We start from the raw sequence: 25709 nt of genomic DNA on the forward strand, positions 1-25709 counted from the left end.
ATAAGTGGGAGAAAGTTTTGAAAATATATTTTTGTACATAAATTAAAAGAGTATAATAAATAAATAATTTATAATATATCAATAATAATTGTGCACAAATTAATTTATATAAAAAACAGCTACAAAAATATTATCTTCCTTATCTGGATCTCTCGCTTTTCTATGGAAACTATATTTTTATGTATCTGGCCACTTTTTAAAATTCTTCTGTCTTCCTTCTATTAAAAGCAAGTGTTTATACAATTAAAAAAAAAAAGTATGACAAATTTTTCTCTTCTACTTTTTCATCTTTCTCTTTTTTAAACTACTCAAAACAAATAATGTTACAGAATTTTTATTTTATTTTATTATATTTTAATTTTTATATATATTATATAAGTAAAATATAAAAATAACTATATACACAATTAAATATAATATTGTTTTTTTAACAATTTAAATAACAAGATTAAAAATATGAAAAATACCTTTTAAGTTTCACCTCAGAAGTCATAATACTGACTTGACTTGACGGTGGCACCTGTCATAATATGCACGTCAACCCATGATCCCATACCTTCTTATATTAATGCAAGAGCAGTTATTGCTTTTAGAAAATACAATATTTAATTTAAAAAATAAAAAATAATATTGTTTGTGCAAATATGGTACACTTGTGTAAAATAAAAAAATATTTTAAAAAGAAAATAATTTAAAAATACTAATTTAATAAATTGTTTCTAAAATAAAGTTTTTATATGTAAAAAGTCTTAAAAATTGAACTGTACGATGTTACCTGGCGCCAAAAGTTGCATGATTGTGTTGGGTTGCCCTGAAAATGGAAAAACGGATCGGCCCGCCAATCTGAGTGTGACGCAATGATTACTGTTTTTAGCTTAACTAGCATCAACCGATGTTATATTAGTATTTTAGTTGAAATATTATATTTGACAAAGATATATGATTTATAAAATAATTAATATTTTTTAACAATTAAAATTTAAGGATTTTGATTTTGATATATTATTGTATTCTTTAATAAAGTTTAAAAAAAAATTACTATAGTCAATATCATATATAATAAAATTTTAATATATAATATTTTAATATAATATTAAATAGTATCAATATATTAAATTATATAAATTTTTATATGAATTTATTGTGCAAAATAAAAATTTAGTTGAATTTTTTAACAAGTTTTTAAAAATTTATAATAAAATGTTATTTTTTATTAAAATTATAATATATAAAGTTATAAAAATATATTAAATGTAATAATATTATATATTTTAAATAAAATTTATTGCATATAAAATTTATTGTATGTTTTTGTCACACATTTAAAATTTTAAAATACAAGTACAGCTATCTTTATATAAAAAAATAAAATATCAAAATAATGAGATTTTGGAAATAAATGATGATAATATAGAAATATTTTAAAAACTGTCTTTAGCAATTTTTAGTATTTAAATTTTTATAATAAATAAACAAATGATATAATTTAAAGTTATCTTTGTTTTTGCTAGAGTGATATAGTTTAAAGTTAATACTATAATCTTTTGAACATGTTATGGGGTTGGTTAATTTTTATAAGTTACAATATTTTTTTAAAAATTAATCATTTAAAAAATAAAATAATTAATTGTAAAAAATGCATTAAAAAAATCGTTTGAACCAAGCAAGCATAAGGAGTATTTTTTTTATATGATTTTTATTTTTAAAAATTTTAAAAATATAATTTTTTTAGAATTATGAGAACATAGAGTTAAAAATTGTCAATGACGATTTTTAGTGAATTAATGATTTTTAATGCAATATAAAAATTTAGAAATAAAAAATTAATAAAATTTTAAAAATTGTCAATGACAATTTTTTAAACAATAAAAAATTAAAAATCATTAATAGTAATTTTTTAAAAGTAATTAAATATTTTAAAAATATATTAAAAGTTGTCAATAAAAGTTTTGGATTAGAAGTCGTCACTGACAATTTTTTAAAAAAATTATAATTTTATATATTTTTAAAATTTTAAAAAAAACCTATATAATATTAAGTTTTAATTCGGATGGATGCTAACTATTTGTCTTGTCTAATTTATTTGTTTAAGTTTAAAAATACTTTTCTTCAATTTTGTTCTTGTTTTTAATGTACTGTGAAGAGAATTTTATATTATGTTAAGTGTTTTGAATTAATTTGATTTAAAAATATGTTGATCTTAAATGGGTCTTTTTATCCTGGTCTACGTGAATTAGAGTTAAATTAATTAGAGTTGACTATTTAATACTTCTACTTTATTTATTGTTCCTCTAGATTTATGTTTTAGTTACATATATTAATAATAATTTTGTATTTAATAAATTATATTTTATGTGATATAATATTTTTTGAGATGTATATTAAAAAAATATATTTTTATATATTTTAGTTATATATAATATTATAATAATATTTATTCAACTAAACTAAATTTTATCTTATTATGTGGATTGATTGTATAAACTATAAAATATTATTAACTTTAATTAAAAATTAAAAATTAAAAATATCAGTTAATATTAATTTTAAAATTCTTTTATAAATTTATTTTACATATAATTAAATTATTTTTTAGTTATAAATGTTACTTTAATATTTTTAGTATATTATCAAATTTTTATCAAATTTTTTTAATATGATTACTTATATAATTTAATGTTATTGTTTTGTTAGTTTTTTCATTTTTTTTAAGATTGATTATTTACTATGATAATTAATTATATAATAATATAATATTATTTTTTATTTTAACATATAAATGTTATTTATTAAAAATGTAATACATATAAGTTTAATAAAAAAAACTTTAAATTTAAAATTATCATTTCACAACTCAACCTTTAAGTTAACTACTATATTCATATATGATATTAAGATTATTAATAATATGTTAACAAATTTAATTTACTTTAGTTTTTATTAATAAGATTAATTTTTAATTTATTGATCACAAATTTTTTTTTTATATTTTCATTTGACGAAGATGTTTATTTGAGTTAAATTTAAAAATAATTATAATAAAAATATTATTTAATTATTAATGTCATTACAAGTATATTTAAATATAAGTAAAAGTAAAACTAAATAATTTATTAAAATGAGTACAAGAATAAACACTATATTATCCTCTTTATTGTAATAGATTTTGAAAATATTTATTTTCATTTTTATAATTAAATTATTTATTGGTCTATGCGTTGATTAATGAACTTCCAACTATTTTATTTCTTGGCAAGGACTTCTTGCTAAATTCAATTATTATTTGATTTGACTGTTGATTGACCGATTAAATCAACGTGTAAGTTGTTCATTTAGTATTTCTTTTTTCTTTTTTTAAAATTTACATTCTCATTCATTATACATTTTTCAATATTTGAAGGTTGTCTTGTACTAGTTTTATCATAAAGGTTGTAGTTGACTTAAGTAAAAAATATATATTTGAGAAAATTTGGTAAAATGTAATTTTTGCGTAGGGCAACAAAATATATATGCTTAAATTAATATTTTATAAAAAAATTATTTTTTTAATTAAACTATAAAAAAATATTAGAAAATATTATCTTTTATTCATAACTATATTATTAAAGACTTTTGCATATAATATTTTATTAAATATTTTAAATATATTATTTAATGAGTCTCTTAATAATTGTTAAAATTAATGATAAAAATTATAATTTTAAGAAGTTAGTTAAAAAAAAATTGTATTATTACATTATTTGATTTTTGTAATATGACAAATTTTTGCTTTATGAATATTTCTTTCGAAAGATATAATTGAACTGAAAAAAATTTAAAAATTTGTATATTGGACATTATAGTTTATGTTGCTCATCATTTTATAAAAAGAGTATTTGAAAATAGCATCATTTGTACATAAAGCATTAAAAAGATCACAAAGTATAATAATAGGGTATTGTACAATTTTTTTTCAAAATATATATAGTTTATAGAGAAAGAAAATGAAAATGAAATTTTTTTGTAATTTTAGTTTAATTGAATTTTTGTATTTAAACAAAAAATTTTGTTTAAGTAAAAATAATTTTTTTAATCAAATTCACTTAAAACAAACATTTTTTGTTTAAATAAATATAAACTGAAAATTGTAATTTATACCAAAACTGTACAAAATCTATATCCTAATTTTTATGAACTATTGTGAATACCCAATTTTATTCGAGTTCTTGTTAAAATAAATTTTAAAATAAAAAATTAAATATAATAAATTTTTTTAAGAGGTTAAGAAAATAGATAAAAAACTAATTTAAAATTTAAATTCAAATTTTTAATTTTTAAATATAAAATCATATTTAGAAATGGTTAAAGTAGTTAGTAGATTTTTAGGAAAATAGATAAAATAGAAAAAAAACTGATTACTGGTCATCGAAAAATAAGGGAGCCTTAGGGTTTTAGAAAATGCCTATAAATAAGAAGCTTAGGTCTTCAGAGGAGGGGACTTGGCAGGTGAACATCTTTTCTTTTCTTTACGGAGATACTTTGAGAACACAGAGAGAAAAAAAGAGAATTTAAGAGAGAAAACTCAGGAAACGAAGAGAAAGATGAGATTCAAGAGAGGGAGAGCTCGAGAAACAGAGGAAAGAGCTAAAAAGAAATAACTGAGAGTTAAAGCATAGTCCTAGAGATCAATTGGAAAGAACACATCTAGAAGGTTGAAAGAAAAGTCGACTCAAAAACTCTGAGTCATTACAAATGAGTCAACAAAAATATAATTTACTTCTCTTTATCATTAGGTAAGAACTACTATTTTTTTTTTGTTCCTTTTTTTCTTTTACTCATCATACCTAAACATATCTAGAAGGTTGAAAAAACAGTCGACTCAAAAACTCTGAGTCATTACAAATAAGTCAACAAAAATATATTTTCTTTTTATTCGGTTTTTCCTTTTTTCTTTTATTCATCATACCTTTATGTGTTTTTTCTTTCATCTGAATTAAAATATTTTCCTTTTACAAATCTTAGTTTTTCTAACCTAAAAACTTTTCCTTTTCTTATAAACCTACAAAATTTTTAATTTTCCTTTTAACTCTAAAATTTTTCTTTCTACAAATCCCAATTTTTTAACATGAAATATTTGTTCGTTTTGTAAAAAATAAAATAAATTTTTTTCTACCCCAAAAATCATTCCTTTTGCAAAATTCTAAAGAATCTAATTTTTCTCCAACAACTCTTTTTTAATGATAAACCCTCGTGTTTTTTTTTTTTTTGTAAACCTAAAAACTCTAATGTTCTTTTAACCCTAAAAACCTTTAGTCAAACCCTAAAAAAAATAAATCTAAATCCATGAAAATTAATTTTTTTTCTAACTCCGAGTATTACCTTTTTTGCAAACCCTAAAAAAAAGCTATTTTTTTTCTAACTCTAAATTATTCTTTTTTGCAAACCTTAAAAATAATATTTGTTTTTCTAACCCAAAATCATTCAATTTTTTTTTTCCAAGGTCTAAAAGAAACTATTTTTTTTAACCCTAACAATTTTGCAAATTATAAAAATTTATTTTTTTTAAATCTTAAAAATTCTTTCTTTTCATAAATCCTAAAATTCCTAATTCTGTCGCAACCGGGACCACAACGGGACGGCGATGACAAGGAGTCGCCACCAATTTGCAAAATTCAATTTTTTTTAAATCTTAAAAATTCTTTTTATAATTTGCAAAATTGTTAGGGTTAAAAAAAAATAGTTTGTTTTAGACCTTGCAAAAAAAAAATTTGAATGATTTTGGGTTAGAAAAACAAATATTATTTTTAAGGTTTGCAAAAAAGAATAATTTAGAGTTAGAAAAAAATAGTTTATTTTTAGGGTTTGTAAAAAAGGTAAAATTCGGAGTTAGAAAAAAATTTAATTTTCATGAAATTAGATTTATTTTTTTTAAGGTTTGACTGGAGGTTTTTAGGGTTAAAAGAAAATTAAAGTTTTTAGGTTTACGGAAAAAAAAAAACAAGAAGGTTTATCATTAAAAAAGAGTTGTTGGAAAAAAATTAGATTCTTTAGAATTTTGCAAAAGGAATGATTTTTGGGGTAGAAAAAAATTTATTTTATTTTTTACAAAACGAACAAATATTTCATGTTAAAAAATTAGGATTTGCAGAAAGAAAAATTTTAGAGTTAAAAGGAAACTTAAAAATTTTGTAGGTTTATAAGAAAAGGAAAAGTTTTTAGGTTAGATAAACTAAGATTTGTAAAAGGAAAACATTTTAATACAAATGAAAGAAAAAACACATAAAGGTATGATGAGTAAAAGAAAAAAGAAATAGCAGTTCTTGCCGAATGATAAAAAGAAGTGAATTATATTTTTGTTGACTCAGAGTTTTTGAGTTGACTTTTCCTTCAACCTTTTAGATATGTTCTTTCTAATTGATCTCTAGGACTATGCTTTAACTCTCAGTTATTTCTTTTTAGCTCTTTCCTCTGTTTCTCGAGCTCTCCCTCTCTTGAATCTCATCTTTCTCTCAGTTATTTCAATTCTCTCTATGCTCTCAAAGTATCTCCGTAAAGAAAAGAAAAGATGTCCATGTGCCAAGTCTAATTTTTTTAAATTCTTTTTTAGGTTCAAAATATTTTTAAAATTATTTTAAATTAAGATTAATTTCTAGCACATTTTCTTTATAAAAATTTAAAAATAAAATTTTTATTTTATTTTAAAAATAGGAAATAAAAAAAATAAAGTGTTAAGATAAGTTTTTGTTTTACTATAATATTTCTTTAATACAAAAAATGAAAAAAAAAAGAATAATATTTTTACAAATAACTCATTCCTTTAATTTAAATAATTTTTATTGTGTTTCCTTATTTTTAAAAAAAATATTAAAATCTCTTAAGAACTTTGTAAAAATTAGAAATAAATCTAAAAATAATAATAATAACAAATTTGAAAATAGTAAAAAAAATATTACATAGTTTCTCTTAGAGTGAAATAAATATTTTTAAAGTTAAAGTAAAATTTTGCACAATTAATTAGAAGGTAACCGTTTTAACCAACGGACGGTGCTAATACCTTCACGTAAATGACTCCTGAGCCCAAATCTGGTTTCGAAGATTTTTTTTTAATTATTTTTTTTTTAATATTTTCTTTAATAAACTTTGGTGGCGACTCATTGTCATCGCCGTCTCGTCGTGACCCCGATTGCGACAACTATCAAATTTTTGATCAATATGTATAGATGAGTGTTTTAAATACAAGTTAAAAAAAAAAAATTCTTTAAATCTTTAAAGTTTGTTTTAAAATAAAGTATAATTTCAAAGTCCATACAAAATATTTTATTTATGTATTATATTGCTTATTTTATTCATTTATTGGGATATTATGAATTAATGTCTTCGAGATATCAATTAAAATTTTAATGAAAATATTTTTTTATTGAAAAAACACGTTAAAATGTATTAAAAATAAAATAGTTCACAAATTTAACTCATATTTGAAATAAAGCTATATTTATTATTTTATTAGAAATTGTAAATAAAATATAAAATTATCAATTATACATTGATTTTATAAAATGAAAGATATATATATATATATATATATGTGAAGATCGGAAAGAGTTTTATGTATTTTTCCTGTCAAAACTTTTTACGACATCCACCCACCTCAAAAGTTTGGAATGCATTGATTTTATAAAATGAAAGATATATACAGCTGTGCTGACCAGAGTAATTAAAAGTAAATTAGAGCACAAAAAAATAAGATAAAAAAAATTATCAACGTGGATATTATTCTTAATTTAAAATTAAAATCTTATTTCAAACATTTAAATAATAAAGATTAAAATTGAATATTAGTATATAGGTATTAAAAACTAACACATTATCTAGATAAAATTTTAATTATAGTAAAAAAATAATACTATCAAATTTATAATATTATATTTTAAAACAAAATAAAAAAATATGTATTATTAATAAATAAATTAAGAAAAAAGTATTTGTTTATTCAAATCAGTAAATGCGAGAATAAAAAATATAAATTTTTATTTTTTATTTTGTCTACCATTTCCTATATCTACTCGAGACATTTCAAAATAAGATATGAAAGAATTACTCTCAGAAGTGACTTTGGAAGAAAGAGATATAAAAAGGTATAAAACGTGTAAATTTTTAAACTCTACAAAACAGATTTATTAGTGTCAATATTAAATACATAGAGAAAAAATAAGTAAAAAAGAAAATAATAATAAAATAAAATATTTAATTATATTTTGTATCCTTATAAAAGTGATACCATTTATAATAAAAAATAATGGATAGCCTCACGCTTTTATTTGCGGTTTCAGACGAGGGATAAAAGTGCAAAGAATGTCTGACGAAATGCTTGAAGGAACTATTGTTTCTGTGCATGCGGAGTTGGTAGATGGAGGTTCCAGTATCATAATAAAATGAGTTAAGTAACTTGTTTATAAATATTATAAAATGTTAAAAAAAACACTAAATTTTTATTATTTCACTCATCATTTAAATAAAAAATAACGATAAAAATTAAATATTGACATTTTAAATAGATTAAGGACGGAGTATTGACAAAAAGAATGTTAATAACATATCACAAAGAGTGCTATTTTATATAAAAAAAAAATATCATTAAATTTATAGTAAAATAATGTGTTTTGTGAATAAATAAAATAAGTAAAAAAAATAGTTGTTTAGATGAATCAAATAATTATAATAATAATACAAATTAAATTTAGTATCAAAAATATTTTAATACTTATATCTTAAAAAAACATTTCAGAAAAATAGAAATAAGAAAATAGCAGTTGGAAGAGACCAAATATCACACTAGTTTAAGTAATAACAGTTAGTCGTATGTATCACATAATTTAATATTTTAAAAAATATTCTCCTACACTTTTTAATGAAAATTATTATACTGTGCAACTAGTCTCTTGCATTTGTAATGTTAAAAATTAGTCATTAAAACTAAAAGTTATCAATTCTTTTAATATTTATTATTAAAAATTAAAATAAAATAACAAAATAATACTTTCTCGTGTTAAATAATAAATTTAATTTCTTTTATAAATAAAATAACATTGTTCTAAATTTTTTTAAATAGTTTATTTTTTATTTTTGACTTTTGAAAACTTCTTACTTTTACTCCTATGATAATTAAACTAAAAAAATACTAGCATAGTGAAGTTATTTGCATTACTGTTTTTGAGAACCACACCACCTTATCTGGAATTATCTTTTTCATTTCACATTTTCTTAATCCTTTCCTAATCCAAATCGAGTTTGATTCACTGATAAAGAAACTCCTCTCCACCTTGATGCTCATATCCTCAATGCATGCTCTAAGTGGTCTTGTCATCTTCCTTGTCAATCCTTTATACTGGATAGGGAACTGCTCGGTCCCATATTTAGAAAAAATAAATTGAATACCTATTCGGCTTAGTTTGGCCAGATACTTAGTTATCAAGATTACAAGGTAATTGACCCGATTAAGAATAATAATCAGAGTATTATTGACATTAACTAAAAGATCAAAATTAAGGTTGACTCAGTAGGCCCATTAGCCCGTAATAATGCCTATAAAAGGAAGGTAGGAAGTACAGGTAAAGGGTTGACTTTCATTATTAAATAGCATTTATTGCTCAGAACCGAATCCTGACTTCAACATCGGAGTGCCTTTTGCAGGTACCATCCCCACGTCAGCAACAGCCAGAGAGACGTCATCACTGCAGATTAGAGACTTGAAGATTAGTGTTTCCTAAGCAGGAACATTTTGGCGCGCACCGTGGAGCCCGATTAGCCTCATTTTTTAGATTAATTATGGTACTAACGAGAAGCCAGCAGGAAGGACATGCTCAACAGGGAGGAACCTCTCGGTAACAGTGGGAGGGTGTCACACCTGATGAACCAACACCTGAAGTTGTGATGCAAGGAGGAACCGACGAGAGCCTCTTAGCTGTACTAAGACAGCTCAAAACAGAAATGATGGAGATGAAGAGGGAGCGAGAAAAGGATGCCTTGGAGCTCTCGGTTCTAAGAAGGGAAAATGCTAACTTGAGAGAAGAAATAAGAACACACATCTCTTCCCAGACTACACCCATCGTCCAGGATCAGGGGGAGTCCTCGGCATTGCAGGAGAAATCAAAGCAGATTTATCAATCTGAAGCTAAAAATAACCGAGACGATCTTACGAGCAGAAGCTTATTCGTTCACCATATTTTGGAGGCTAAGTTACCCGACAACTAGAGAGGCTTAACAATAGAAAAATATGATGGCACAACTGACTCTGGAGAACATTTGGATGTCTTCACAACCCAAGTTGGTCTGTATACTGAGAACGATTCTTTATGGTGTAGGATTTTTCCCACCTCACTCCGAGGACCAGCCCTCAGTTGGTTTACCCGACTCCCCCCTTCATCCATCAACTCTTTTGCAACCCTCACAAGACGGTTCAGCTTGTAGTTTGCCACAAGCGGACCTCACCTATTAACATCCCTGGCGCTGGTCAATATTCGGCAAGAAAAGGAAGAATCACTTAGAGCATTCATGGAACGCTTTGGTAAAGTGACCCTTTCGATTCATAACTTGGAACCAGTAGTGGCTATGCACCACCTCACAACGACCCTTAAGCCAAGACCTTTTGTTAATAGTATTTGCAAAAAACCACCAGCTGATTTGGACGAATTAAGGAGTCGGGCAGCGAAGTATATGCAGATGGAAGAATTAGCCGAGTACCGAAACCAAATTCGCATGGACCAGGGGCCCAATTCAAAAAACATAGATAAGAAAGAAACTTTCAAACCTCGACAAGAAAATAAAAGAAAGGATGAGCCTGAGAGGCTGCCTAGAGGACCCAAATACCCCTCTTATACCACACTCAACGCCAATAGATTTAGGGTACTTGATCAGGCTTTAGCAACGTAAATCTTGCCGATATCATCATAACAGAGGCCATATGACAGAGGAGTGCATCGCCCTAAAAGATAAAATAGAAGATTTGATTAAAGATGGGCACTTGAGAGGATTTGTTCAAACAGATCCCACCGGCTACACCGAAAGGGGAATGAGAGATCAGTATCCCTAATCCTTAAGAAGGTACGAGGATAAGCAGCCTGAGAGACAGCGAAGTCGGTCAAGAGAGCCTCCTGTAAGAAGATTTGATGAACGAGAAAAATACCCAAAAAGGGTGATCAACACCATAGCTGGTGGGTTCGCAGGTGGAGGACCCACTCATTCGGCTAGAAAGAGGCATCTCCGGTAGGTTCGTTCTATTAATAACGTTTCATTGGGCAGCAGAATCCGAATCTCACCTATCACATTCACAGACGATGACTTTCAAGGAGTGGATCCGGTATAGGATGATCCCATGGTCATTAGTGTAGACATTCTTAATTGCACTATCTGGAAAACACTAATTGACTAGGGGAGCTCGACTGACATTCTGTATTGGAATACGTTTAAACAATTAGGCATCCCAGAAGAAAAGCTCAGAGAATATCATGAACCGCTAGTGGGTTTCTCTGGGGAACGAGTGGAGACTCGGGGCTGTATTGATCTGTATACCTCATTCGGGTCAGAGCACGAGGGAAAACGTATAAAAGTCACTTATCTTGTAGTGCATGCGAACACTTCCTATAATATACTACTCGACAGACCATCCCTAAATAAATTGAAGGCCATAGTATCTACTCCGCACTTGGCCATGAAGTTTCCGTCTGAAAGGGGCTGAATCGTTACAGTCCACGCTGACCAGAAGACAGCTAGGGAATGATACTTTGCAAGCCTACGTCTTAAGCTTTTCTATGGGAATAGCCGAGATGTCAACATTGTATCCCCTCGGTTGGGAGAGGAGTTGGATTTTGAACTTGATCCTAGAATGGATGAGGGGTATCGGGTTGAGCCCAATGAAAACAAGCAGCCTTTCCAACTTGGACTGAAGCCTGAACAGGTTACTTATTTGGGAGTCAGTTTGTCTATACAAGAGAGGCAAGCCTTTCAGAAAATACTGCAACATAATGCCGATTTGTTTGCCTGGTCAGCTTTGGATATGCCCGGCATAGACCCTGCATTTATCTATCATCACCTATCGGTTTATAAGGGGGCCAAACCGATAGCACAAAAGAAAAAGAAGATTGGCGGAGACAGAGCAAAAGCAGTAGAGGAGGAAACTAATAAATTGCTACAAGCCGGCTTCATCCAAGAGGTCAGATACTCCACCTGGTTAGCCAATGTCGTCATGGTTAAAAAAATCCAATGGGAAATGGCGAATGTGCACAGATTTTACTGACCTTAATAAAGCATGCCCAAAAGACGCATATCCACTGCCAAACATTGATACCTTAGTGGACGGTGCAGCAGGCCACAAGGTACTTAGCTTTTTGGATGCTTATTCTGGCTACAATCAGATTTGAATGTATCCTCCAGATGAAGATAAGACGACATTCATTACAAATTCGGCAAATTTTTGTTTTCAGGTAATGCCATTCAGCTTGAAGAATGCAGGGGCAACATACCAGAGACTTATGAATAAAATTTTTGAAAATCAAGTGGGTAAATGCCTGGAGGTATATGTTGATGACATGGTGGTTAAGTCCACAGTATTGGAATAACATCTTGCCCATTTGGGGGAGGTGTTCAGGGAGGCCAGGAAGCATGGTATGCGGTTCAACTCCGAGAAGTGCACATTCGGTGTAGTCGGGGGCAAGTTTTTGGGATTTATGTTATCTGAAAGGGAAATCCAGGCCAATCCTGACAAATGCCAAGCCATCATTGAAATGGTCAACTCTCGGAATGTCAAAGAAGTTCAGCGACTTGCCAGTCGGATTGCAGCCCTCGCTAGATTTTTACTAATAATGGCAGAAAGGTCTCGGCCTTTCATCAAACTGCTAAAAAAATCTCAAAAATTTGCTTGGTCCAACGAGTGTAAGGCCGCTTTTGTCCAATACAAGCATATGCTAGCAACACCACCTGTGTTGACAAAACCGAAGCCTGAACAAGAGATGATTGTTTATTTGGCCATATCAGATAACGTCATCAGTTCGGTTTTACTACAGGAAATACCTGAATCGGCTCCTGTATATTTCATCAGTCGAACACTCCAAGGTCCTGAATCCCGCTACCAGTTGATGGAAAAAGTAGTACTGGCCCTACTCCATACAGCTCGTCGGTTAAGACATTATCTCCAAAGCCATCGGGTGGTTGTGCGCACAGATTGTCCAATGGCCAAAATTTTGAGAAAACTAGAGTTGGCCAATCGGTTGGTAGCGTGGACAATTGAGCTTTATCAATTTGATATCCACTTTGAAAACCGACACCCTCTTAAAGCTCAGATGCTAGCGGACTTCGTTAATAAGTTCACAACACAAAGACAAATCACTTCAGATATGTGGAACCTGCACGTTGACGAATCATCAAACCGACTAGGCAGTGGAGCAGGAGTTATACTTGAAGGGTCGAACACAGTCACCATTGAACAATCCATTCGGTTCGGATTCAAGGCGTCCAAAAATCAAGCTAAATATGAGGCTTTACTTGCTGGTCTTAGATTAGCAAAGGAGATAGGAGTTAAATGCATTACTGACTGGAGTGACTCAAAAATAGTGGCTGAATAGGTTAATGATACATATCAGGTTAAGGACTCGGTTATGCTCCAATATTATCAAGAATTTAAAAGAATAAAAGATGAATTTGATGAGATATGTGTTCGGCACACATCAAGAAACATGAATGAACGAGCCAATAGGCTTGCTAGGCTGGCTAGCCAAAGGAAACCTGGGCAATTGCAAAGCGTGATTCATCAGGAAATCCTCCAACCCAGCATCACCAAACAAGAGTGCATGGACATAGAAAATACGCCTCAAAATTGGATGACCTCAATCATCCAATACCTTACCAGCAACAGCTTACCAAAGGATCCAGTTTCGGCTAAGAAAATAAGAATGCATGCAGCTAAATACCTCCTCCTCAGCAAAGACTTGTACAGAAGAGGGATTTTAACACCTATGCTTAAATGTCTTGACGATGACCAAGCTAGCTATGTCATGAGGGAGATTCACGAAGGTATCTGTGGTACCCATTCGGGTGAACGAACCATGGCAGCAAAAATACTCAGAGCTGGGTACTATTGGCCGACACTCGCCCAAGATTGCCACGTGTTTGTAAGGAAATGCATCCCCTATCAACAACACGGTCCTCACCTACACCAACATGCCGACATCCTCCGCCCTATTAGCTCTCCTTGGCCCTTTTCTATTTGGGGTATGGACCTCATCGGCCCTTTCCCCTTAGCAAAATGATAATTTAAATTCCTCATTGTCGCCGTAGATTACTTCACTAAGTGGATTGAAACCGAGCCCCTTGCTACCATCACGGCTAATAATGTTCAAAAGTTCACTTGGAAAAACATCATCACACGTTTTGGTCTCCCTCATACGTTGGTTACAGATAATGGGCTGCAATTTACAGATTGACGGTTCAACGAATTTTTAGAAGGGCTTCACATCAAACACAGGGTCACGTCCGTCGAACATCCTCAAACTAATGGCCAAGTCGAGGCTGCAAACAAAGTCATCTTACGCGAGTTAAAAAGAAGGTTAGGGTCGGTAAAAGGAGAATGAGCAGAGAAGCTACCCGAAGTACTATGGGCTTATCGATGCACACCGCAAACCACCACAAAGGAGACTCCTTTTCGACTTACCTATGGTACTGATGCCATGGTGCTGGTCGAGATTGGAGAACCTTCATTTCAAAGGGAGAACTTTGAGGATTCGACCAATAACGAATCTCTAGCCGTCAACTTAGATTTGATAAATGAAGTACGTGGCCAAGTAACAATTATGACCGAGGCTAGCAGAAGGATGATGGCAAGGAAGTTCAACTCCAAAATTAACCCAAGACAATTTTATGAGAATGACCTAGTATGGCGAGTAACTGGAGATGCACGACGAGATCGACGAGAAGGGAAGTTGGCGCTAAATTTAAAACCCTCAGTACTCCCATTTGGAAGTCGTCAAAAGGTAACTTTATTCCTAGTTCCCTAAAATATACTTGTACACAAAGAAGGTATCGGTCATCCCAGCACTTCCTAGAAAAACAAATTCAGGGTTCTCGGTTCCATCTCGGCAAGGATCAATGGATATAGGTAGGGATCGGAAGGTTCCCATAATGAAATTTCACAATGGTCCACGAAAGATTGAAGACTCCTATTTTTTTTAAACCGAGATAAGTAGGCGACCACTTCACCGTGTACCCACTCGTACCTATGAATTGGACAGGGAGGAAATACTGGTCTTTCCCTAGGAGGGCTCGTGCTCGGTAGGAGCTCAGCAGAATCAGAATCAGTTGACTCAGATGATTCGTCTTTGACGCTACATTCTCTAGCGTCGGTCTCCACTTCTTCATTCACCTCACTCGGTCTTGAAGAGAATTCAACCCCCCATTTGGTTCTCTTAACATTAGGACCATTGACACTAGTCGGCCTAGATGAATCCGACAACGAGTCCTCCCATTTTAAGGATCCAGCTATGATTAAAATAAGAAAAGGAAAAGAAAACAAAGCGTACCTCACAAGTAGTCGGTTTGGAAGACAGAAATTTGAGTACCCTTCGGTTTGAAACAACAATGTATACTATTTGGCTCAGAGAAAAAGTAGAGAACAAAAGACTTGGACCACCAGATACTTATAGGAGATAAGCGGTCGGACATGCGAAGGGTCACCTCCCTTCTGAAACATTAGATCTTTTCCAGATCAACGGTTAAGAGAGGGCACCCCTTCTTCTTGCGCACACACATCGAGAAAATCCTAAAAACCTTGAAGTTCTAGAATGATTTTTTATTTATTTATTATTTATTTTTCAATCTACACCACTTTTTTGAAAAACCGAATGCCCTTTAATATGCACTCCGACCCACCAAATAAGATTTCAAATACTTTAACCAAATACCCTATTCGGCTTGCTTGCATTTGTTCAAACTGAATACCCCCTCGGTATTCCTGTTCACCATCTAAACTCAATATCCCCCTTGGTATTCTTGCCCTCTCAACAAACCGAGTACCTCCTCATCTACGTGTTTGATGTCTATTTTTGAAGCCCTTACCTCGTACTTCTTTGGGCTTGAGGGCTAGTGTACTGGATAGGAAACTGCTCGGTCCCATATTTAGAAAAAGTAAACTGAATATCTATTCGGCCTAGTTTGGCCGGATACTTAGTTATCAAGATTACGAGATAATTGACTCGATTAAGAATAATAATTAGAGTATTATCAACGTTAACTAAAAGGCCAAAATCAAGGCTGACTCAGTAAGCCCATTAGTCTGTAATAATGCCTATAAAAGAAAGGTAGGAAGTACAGGTAAATGGTTGACTTTCATTATTAAATAACATTTATTGCTTAGAACTGAATCCTGACTTAATCATCGGAGTGTCTTTTGCAAGTACCTTCTCCACGTCAGCAACAGCCAGAGAGACGTCATCATTGCAGATTAAAGACTTGAAGATTAGTGTTTTCTAAGCAGGAACACCCCTCAAAATGGTTAGGAAGCTCTTGCAGTGGCAATAACACAATTTTTTTTCTAAAGAAAAAGACGAAGCATAGGAAAGGAAGAAATTGAAGACTTGTTAAATTTTAAAATTTCAAGAAGGAAGCATTAAGATAAACTATTTTTTAATATCTTAACATAATATTATTTTACATTAAAAAAACTCAAACATGTCACAAATTTTCATTATATTATCTTATTTTAACTTTTTTATAACAATTGTTGAAATAATTAATGGTTTTTATTTAAATATTAACATTTAAAATTATGAACATAAGAGACTAATTTGTGCCACGTAACAGAGACTAAAGCAAAAATTTACCTTTTTTTTTCTTTAATTTCATTCATAAGAAACAAAGTTCGAGGGTGTAAATGCTTCTTTTTTATATACGCATTTTAAGGATAAACAAATCTTTTCCTACACTCGAGACCTTTTAAGAGAAAATAAAATTATAACAGCTAAAAATGATAAATACATTAAGTAGCGTGGAAAAAATATATAAACAATTAAACATACGATAGATGAAAATCTTACGGGGTGTAAAATTAGAGTTGGATTCGGATGCTTGACAAATAATCAACTGAACTGAGAAAGGGAATGTGAATGCACTTTGCAAAGTTTGAAGTTTGAAGTTTGAAGTTTGAACACAAAGTTGACTAACATATCGTGAATTGCATGACTAAACGTCACGGCATGGTCATACATATGGAAGATCGCATATCTTTATTAAATATTATTTATTGCACGCAGTTGCTTCTGCACCAGTTTTCATTTTCATTGGATTAGCTCAAAGGATTTTTACTTAATTAAACGTTTGATTTTTTTAAAAGTTTCATAATTTAAATGTAATTTTTACGATTTTTTTTATTAAAATATAATATGTACTTCTTTATAATAATATTTTTTTAATTGATGTTGTTTATTAAAATATTGCAAAATTTCAAATTTTAATTGTTTTTAAAAAATGTAGACATTATGTATTAAAAAAAATTCATTTTTTATCTTCCTTTCATTTGTACTTTTCAAGTTTAAAATGTCTTGTTTTATTCATTCAACTCTTCGCTTATTACGTGGACCGACTTTGCATTTTCATGGGTTTCACTTCGGTCCTTATCCCTATAATTAATCAGTTCCATTGTTATTAACGAAAATCCTTTTAACTTATTTTTTAAATATACTTTTTATTATAGATTATTTAAAAAATTTACGTCTCACATGCTTAATTTAATAACTTTTTCTTATAGTTTTATAAATTTTAATCAATAAAAAATATATTTAAATATCTTTAAAAAGTTATTCTTAGCAATCGTCTTATTAATATTACCAATACTTCCATATCTCCCCGTCCTTACACGCGGGTTCCAACGCGGTTTTTTCCTTGTCTTAACTCCCATTCTTCTCACCCTTCATTTTCTTAGCTCCATTCTTCATTTCATTTTCGTATATAATTTAATTGCTTCGTTTGTTTCCATTTTTATCTTGCTAAAGTGTTTCTGTTTCTGGGGAAATTCAGTAGTTTGATGATCAGAAAATGAAGTGTTTCTTCTTCAAACAAAGATCAAAATTGGACCCAGAATTACAAAAGCGTAGCAAGAAGAAAAATCAAGTTTTGAACCGAGCATCTAAGTCCATCAGCTCGCTACCATCGCCAAGGAGCATTAAGGAATTGTATAAAGAGAAAGAACATAATTTTAGAGTTTTTACCCTGCAAGAGCTCGTAGATGCAACAAATGGTTTCAATAGGATGCTAAAGATTGGAGAAGGTGGTTTTGGGAAAGTATACAGAGGAACAATTAATCCTTATCCTGAAGATGGACATGCTGATCCCATTGTGGTTGCAATTAAAAAACTTAACACGCGTGGCTTACAGGTATAGTATACATACCCTTTCTCTAACTTTGTTCCTTGTGATTGTTTTTTTATACATAGTTTGTGGACTTGCTAATCATGTCAACTCTTGCACTTTACAATTGGAAAATATTTGATAAACTTCTCTTGTATGTAAACACAATAAAAGGTAGACAAGAGGACAGAGTGATGTAAAATAATAAGAGTTATATTATTTCATAATAAATTAGTTTATGTAACAACAATTTTTTTTTATCTTGCTTCATCAGAATGTTTATCTTATTACTTTTTTAATTCTTCTGTTTATATGTAAACTAAGTTAAAAAAAAAATTGTACAAAATTTTTGTATAAGTATAAATTTTCTAAACAAAAAGATATAGAGAGAGATGAGAAATGTGGGACGAGTGATTATATTGTTAGGGTGTCTCTAAGTCAAAATTGTTTACAATTTTATGTACACTCTAATGTTTGTCTTATTTCTCTCTTGTAAAGGGGCATAAAGAATGGCTTGCTGAAGTTCAATTTCTTAGCGTTGTTAACCACCCGAATTTGGTTAAGCTTTTGGGATACTGCTCTGTGGATAGTGAAAGAGGAATCCAACGGCTGTTGGTGTACGAGTTCATGCCCAATAGGAGTCTGGAAGATCATCTTTTCAGTCATTCTTTGCCTCACTTGCCTTGGAAAACAAGGTTGCAGATAATGCTTGGTTCTGCTCAAGGATTACAGTATCTACATGAGGGATTGGAAGTTCAGGTACCTCGTATTTGCCAAATCCTTGGCAATTGTTGACCATATCGATTAGCTTAGGTGCAGGCTAATTTTTATTATTTTCCTTTGTAGATTAAATAAACAATATTCAATTGCTGCTGTCATAGTAGAGCTAAAGAAATGCATGCTAGGAATGTATGTTGACCTTCTAATATACTTATAACCCAATTTGCCGGATGGGAAGAATAAAATGTAAATCAAAAGCATATAATAATGATTTAGATGATGCTGAGTATTGACAATGTGAATTAGATATTCGGTGACCTATTTAGGTTTATAATGTTTTTTCTTTTTTATTGGGAAGGTGATCTACCGAGATTTCAAATCTTCAAACGTGCTATTGGACACGAAATTCCATCCCAAGCTTTCAGATTTTGGTCTTGCTAGGGAAGGTCCAACGGGTGATCAGACCCATGTATCTACTGCGGTAAGTAAGCGGATGGTGGAATAGAAATATCTATTGAATAATATTGACCTTCCATATGTTAATATTATGCACAGTCCCAAATACTAGTTTTGGTCACAATTATCATTTTAAAACAAAATAAACATCTTATTTGATCAATGTGTATACACCAACAACTCTTTTGTTATCAGGTAGTTGGGACACAAGGATATGCTGCTCCAGAGTATGTTGAAACGGGTCATCTCAAAATTCAGAGTGACATTTGGACTTTTGGTGTGGTACTTTACGAGATCCTCACAGGAAGGAGGGTATTGGATAAAAACCGTCCAACAGGGGAACAAAAGCTTATAGAATGGGTTAAAAAATACCCTGCTGAAAGTAGCAGATTCAGCATGATCATGGACCCACGGCTCAAGAACCAATATTCTCTTGGTGCAGCTCGAAGCATAGCCAAATTGGCAGATAGCTGCTTGAAGAAGAATCCTGATGAAAGGCCATCCATGAGTCAGATAGTTGAAAGCTTGAAACTAGCATTGCAGTTTTCAGAAACCTCAAACACTTGGCAGAATATGAATCCTAAATTGGTCCCAAAAGGTAAATAGAAGGAGTTAAGGAATGACTTTGTAGTACCAACCACTGGTCAACCTTGGAATTCAGAGTTATGAGCATTTTCGCGTTTCTACGGTTCTGAATGTAGCTTCCTGGTTGGTTAGTTAGTTCGGTTCAGCGCCACAACACCAAGTCCTGTTATGTCTTACCTTATCAACACTGGCTTTTTGTGCAAAATTAATCAATCCCGAACTTCGTTCATATGAACCATGTGGCATGCGCGATACGTATGACCATGCTCTGAACTGAATGGTGTCGAAATCTCTGCTGATTTAAGTTAAAAGTATTTTAAAGAAAAATGGAGAATATTTTAATTTCTTTGCTGAAACTATTTGACAAATTAGAAAGCAACTATTGAAAAAGTCTATTTCCTATTGAATTTTACCACCTAATCTCTAAAAAACGATGGAAATTGTGCTGCAGTTGACTAGGAATTCTTTCAGAGCTGCCCAATTCATCCCTTTCAACCTCTTTATTCCCATATATTTGTCTGTCCCTTTTAGAAGTTTTAAGATTATATTAATTTTTTTATAAATTATATCCTTAAGTTAAAATAAACAAAATTAATTAATAAAAGAAGTAAAAATATAAAAAATAAATGATGGTTTCAATAAAAATGAAAAAAAATTAAATTTATTTATAATTTATGCATCAAAATTTTAAGGTAAAAGATAAAAATGAATATAAGAAATACTTCTTACTTTTTAAAGTATAATAAAGAGTCGACATTTAATTGAAAACTGTTTTTTGGTCAAGAAAGAGTGAACTTGTGAAAGTGCTCTGGCTGTCAAGTTTGATGAGAGAAGATAGTTTTCAGTAATAATAATAATACACTTTTTTTAGTCAACCAATATTTTTTGGTCAACCATTAGTCAGCTAAGTAGTACTCCTCGCTTGACCCAAAATAGAATACTGAGGCCTGTTGTACTGGGCCATAGCCAAAACATTGGAAACATATATTGTGGTCAAAATAATGGACTCAACAGTTTTCCTTCGACTTTATTTTTTCGGCAAATCTCACTTTACTAAGTGGGTAAACTGCATTAAAGATTTGTGATTAGGAGTTGAAATTGAAATGCTGAATCACTATCAGAATAATCAACCCCTTCATTAATCTCCTTAAAAAGTTTGAATTGCTCGTTTTTTCTAAATTCTAATGCACATTTTAAGGATCGAAACAAACAAATGACTACACGTGAATTGTGAAATACATAAACAGCACTTAATGGGTCTTTAACATGAAATAAAATAATATTTTCTTAACTATCTCGGGGTTTGACATAGAATATGCCATGTTCCTTGCGTATACCCATCATAATTCTATCTCCTTTCCCCCCATCTTTTTACTATCACTTATTTCTTTCTTCTATAAAAATTATGATGCTATTAATTCAACTATACAGTATACACAATGACCCCTCCACATGATGCTATATGTGTTCACAGTTCACACAAGAGTAACCTCTTGAACTCGCTGCTTCTGAATTCCTTTGATGTGGCCAACATAAAGATCAGTCCCATAAGAATCAGAATGTGGGAGCCTTTGTCTCCGACCACCTTGAGACATGGCTTTTACAAATTCCACTAAATGCCGCCAATTATCTCCTTCAAACAACCTCTTATTCATTCTAAGATAAGTGAATGCAGTTAATCCACAGCCAGAGTTACTAGTTGACACAACTTGAGCAAATGCACCTTCATCATATCTCTCCAATGCATTTTCTCCAGCAAGTTCTGCTCTTGCTGTCTTAGTTGCCATCTTCACTTGATGAACTAATCCTTCAGGGGAACAGTTAGCATGTTGAGGTTGCTCTCTGTCCCTCATTTCCATGCAGGTGAAGTTCAACACAACTCCATGTTTTGCCAACATTTGTGCTATTGGTAGATAACCATCACGAAATCGTGTGTTGTAGTAGCCTGCAGTTAGTTCAGCTGCATGTGACCTTGCTTTGTAATGCCAATGGATTCCAGCTACTTTGGCAGATAGTTTCACACCATGTGTTTGGAATATGCTTTTGGCTGACACAAGGATCCTCTCACCGTGTTGAATCAATTTGCTGGAGTACCAATCAAGGAAGAAGTGTCCATATTCAGTGCTCCATGTTCCTTCCCTTTTGAAAAATTCAGTATCTTCAGGATATTGGTTGTATTGACCTGAGTCATGGGGTCCACTTCTTCCCCAGTCTTTCTTCCCAATGGCCTCAGCTGATGCTTCCAAGGAAGCTTTCATATACTGTATGACAAACAAGTCCTTTTAGTAAACTCACAGGGAACAAAATAATTAAAAAAAAAATAGAAAAGAAAAGAAAAGAAAAGGAAATTGCATTTCTAGATATTTTGAAATTCTGTCACACATGTGAGATGTCTTTGTTATCATAAAGGTAGAGATTAAGGGTGTAACATTAGCATGCTTTTGCAGTTGCACTATTTTTGAAAAATAGTTCAAAATTTATGCCTGCTATTTTCTTCATACCTTGTCGTAGCACTGGAATTCTCCAATTCCAGGAAACCTCCAAGTTCCATTGCTTTCTGGATAAGATGGATATCTCAGCTCCCCACAAGGACCCATCCCCACTTGAATTTCCTGCAAATGAATTTAGTCTTAGGACTTCGTATCTGGCAACATATGCATCAATTCCTAGTTTACTATCAATAATGAGTACCCTCCCTTATTCCTCATATAACTACTTACTATTTACTACTAATATATATATGGTTGAAACTTTAAAGGTGAAAGGACTAATTTTAGTACCACGATTTGATAATTAGTCATCATACTGATAACTCTCAAAAATATCAATATACATGTGTGGTTGCTAACAAATTTAATAGGTTTACGCTACTGCTATCTCAAACATTTACCCCCGTTTCTTCCATACTCAGTCTACTAACCCCAAAATTGAAGCACAAGTTTTTGTACTACTTACTATGATAACACTACCCAAATAATCTCTGAATCTGTCACGGAAGCTCCTCATGTAATCGGAGTAAACTTGAAGGGGCGTCCTTCCTCGCAGAACTGGAATTGAATCACAGCCCAAGGAGATGTACTCAGGATTCCTCTTCCCTGATCTGTCTGTGTAAACCAGGTCAGGGTTCTTGCTGATTTCTTCCAGCACCCATGGAGGTAGAGGAATGCTAAAAAAGTGAAAAAAAATTGAAATTAGTCTTTTAAGTTCTTTTCTTTAGTCTAGCACAAATAAAAGTACAAAAGCAATTACCTATGCCATCATATTTTAGAAGCCACAACTATGCTTCATTTTATTCCCTATTGATATCTGACATTCTATGAAATGCTTCATATGTATGAAGATTTGTCTAAGTTATCCCCACCGAATAAATAACTTCATCTTCAGTGGATTGCTAAATTTAAGACATTATATTAGAAATTATATCAAATTTTATTTAGTTTTTATAAAGAAAATCTCATTAGTCTGCTTAAATAGGATAATAACCGTGAGCTAGATTATAAAATCTCATATATATGAAATCTCAGAGCAAGACTGTTTTTTTTTCCTTTCTGAACACCAAAATCAATCAAAGGGCAAAAAAAAAAAAAAAACACTAAAAATAACTTAAAATGAGTTCTCTCCCATACCTGCATGAGTCTCCAACATTCCCTCCACATTGATGGAAAGACATGACAACCTGAAGCTTCAAGCCATGCCTTTGTACCATCTTCACAAGTTCAGCATAGGCTTCCCAGTTATACTTCAAAGGACCCTCTTTTTCCACCAAACCCCACCAAGCATCCACCATTACTCCTTCCACTCCTGCACTCTTCAGAGCCATCAAACTAGCATTCATTGCTCTTGGCTTATTCAAATTCCCTCCCATTGTTACAGTGTCCAATGGCAACATCACAAACACGGGCACTCTCATAGAATCGTTGTGGCTATGAGAAACCGATGGTGCATGAACCGTTTCCCATTTCTCGTTTATCATCACTTCAGAGTTGAAATTGTTGTCCCGTGTGACATGTGCTTCTTGCGTGGAACTCTTTGCTCGGAGACGAAAATACGACTTAGTTTTTGCAAAGTGAACTTTGGTTAAAACTTCATCTTTTGCTTTTGGGACTTTGGTTTCTTTCTGATTAACGAAAGAAATTGAAGAACGAAGTGTTAGAGCCATTTTTACTAAGTATCTCTGTTTGCAGCTAAAGGTGGAGGAAGAATATATAGGAATTTCCGAATTTATTAAATTTCTAAAAATGATTTGCGTGTGTTTATTTTTTTATTAAAAAATGTAACTCTCTTTTGGGAATTGATGTTGAAAGCTTTGGTGGGTCCCAATTTGAAAAGTGCAAAAAATCAATACTACTTGGCTGTGCATGTGTATGACACTTGCTTACGTGTTTCCACCTCTTTCGTTCTTATCTAATCTTAACTAAAGTCATGTAGGATTCAGTTAATTACGGTTACTCTCCTAAACTAATATAATTGTAGAGCAAAGAAAATTTTACGTGGCTAAACTTAATGAGAATGACGTAATATTAATTGACACTGTCTTAAAATATTAGTTAAAGAATTTAAAATAAAAACTTTTATTAAGTACAGATATATTCTGCATATAATAGTAATATATAATAAAATTTTATTAAAAAATATATAATTCAATATATTAATACTATTAAGTATTATGATTTTTAATCTTTATTTTCTTTATTTTCTTTATCTACCAAAAATTGTTGTAACGTTTAATAAAAATTTATCATTTATTAATTTTTATTTTCCTTCTTATCTCCATTTTTCTGATAATTATCTAGCTGTCCATTTAGTTCAGTTAATTAGACTAAACTAAAGGTTAGTCAACAAGGTTCCTACTAAGTAAGATATAATTCACGAATTGAAAGCGAGTTAGATCAAAGTTCGATGGTAAAAAAAGATCAGCTTGAAGAATAAAACAATTATTTGCCTTAATGATTGCTTGTCTCCTTGAGTTTGATGAGCTAGAATGGATAATACAGATACAGCAAAAAAATTTACAAAGTTTCATCTGTAAACCGAATCAGGGAGATTCTCTGTATGGAACTTATAAACAGGGGAAAGGTTTTATACGCGGCACAAAGAAGAAAATGAAGGAAAATTTCTTGTGATGATAAGTGATGAATGGTTTGTATTGGTGGATTAAGACAAACCCTACCGAGTGATCAAGCTAGTAATCGATGTTTGATTTATGCCGCGACCTGCAAACTGGGTTTTCGTGGATGAAAATATCTCAAAATTTGAGTATTATTATTATTTTTATAACAATAGAATTAAATGTTCTATTGGTTGTGGTTTAATTTGCACATGATAAGAGAGGCTGAAGGTCCATTTTGGGCTGCAAAATCTGTGGCTCGGGGAAAGTCTTCGCTTTCATTAGTCTTGGACCGTTCTTCCAATTTTGGACTGAAAGAAAAATAAGAAAAACTGTTCAAATTTCCAAAATGTTTCTATTTTCTAATTCGATAATAATGTAATCTTAAAACCTCCATTAATAAGTTATTATATACTGTTGACATGAAATATTTAATATGACAACCTTATTTCTTCATTGTTGTCACTCTAGAAAA

The 25709-nt window shown here is 31.0% G+C and overlaps 3 protein-coding genes across 5 annotated transcripts; 2 read left to right on the plus strand and 1 right to left on the minus strand.

The window, feature by feature from the left end:
• The first annotated feature begins 13706 nt into the window (after nt 1-13706).
• LOC113870236 lies at nt 13707-14279 on the plus strand. The gene has a single exon (XM_027506829.1). It carries the CDS (start codon nt 13707-13709, stop codon nt 14277-14279), a length of 573 nt encoding a protein of 190 aa, XP_027362630.1.
• Nucleotides 14280-14696: 417 nt separating this feature from the next.
• On the plus strand, nt 14697-20575 carry LOC113868409 (probable serine/threonine-protein kinase PBL19). 3 transcript variants are annotated; one of them, XM_027503958.1, is made up of 5 exons: nt 14697-14705; nt 18052-18393; nt 18865-19125; nt 19445-19567; nt 19738-20575. In XM_027503958.1, the coding sequence occupies exons 1-5, from the start codon at nt 14697-14699 to the stop codon at nt 20146-20148; spliced, it is 1146 nt and encodes a 381-aa protein (XP_027359759.1). In that variant the 3' UTR covers nt 20149-20575. The 3 variants fall into 3 exon arrangements, with proteins under 3 accessions (XP_027359759.1, XP_027359758.1, XP_027359757.1); XM_027503957.1 differs by lacking the exon at nt 14697-14705 and adding an exon at nt 17828-17892 and having other exon boundaries at nt 18037-18393; XM_027503956.1 differs by lacking the exon at nt 14697-14705 and having other exon boundaries at nt 17869-18393.
• LOC113868408 (beta-amylase 3, chloroplastic-like) lies at nt 19441-24420 on the minus strand. The gene is made up of 4 exons (XM_027503955.1): nt 23754-24420; nt 23083-23293; nt 22629-22739; nt 19441-22388 (listed from the first exon to the last, which is right to left on the minus strand). The coding sequence occupies exons 1-4, from the start codon at nt 24284-24286 to the stop codon at nt 21603-21605; spliced, it is 1641 nt and encodes a 546-aa protein (XP_027359756.1). The 5' UTR covers nt 24287-24420; the 3' UTR covers nt 19441-21602.
• Between the last annotated feature and the right edge of the window lie 1289 nt (nt 24421-25709).

This window comes from Abrus precatorius, unplaced genomic scaffold (genome assembly GCF_003935025.1).
Source record: "Abrus precatorius isolate BTA unplaced genomic scaffold, Abrus_2018 Scaffold6, whole genome shotgun sequence".
Taxonomy (NCBI): domain Eukaryota; kingdom Viridiplantae; phylum Streptophyta; class Magnoliopsida; order Fabales; family Fabaceae; genus Abrus; species Abrus precatorius.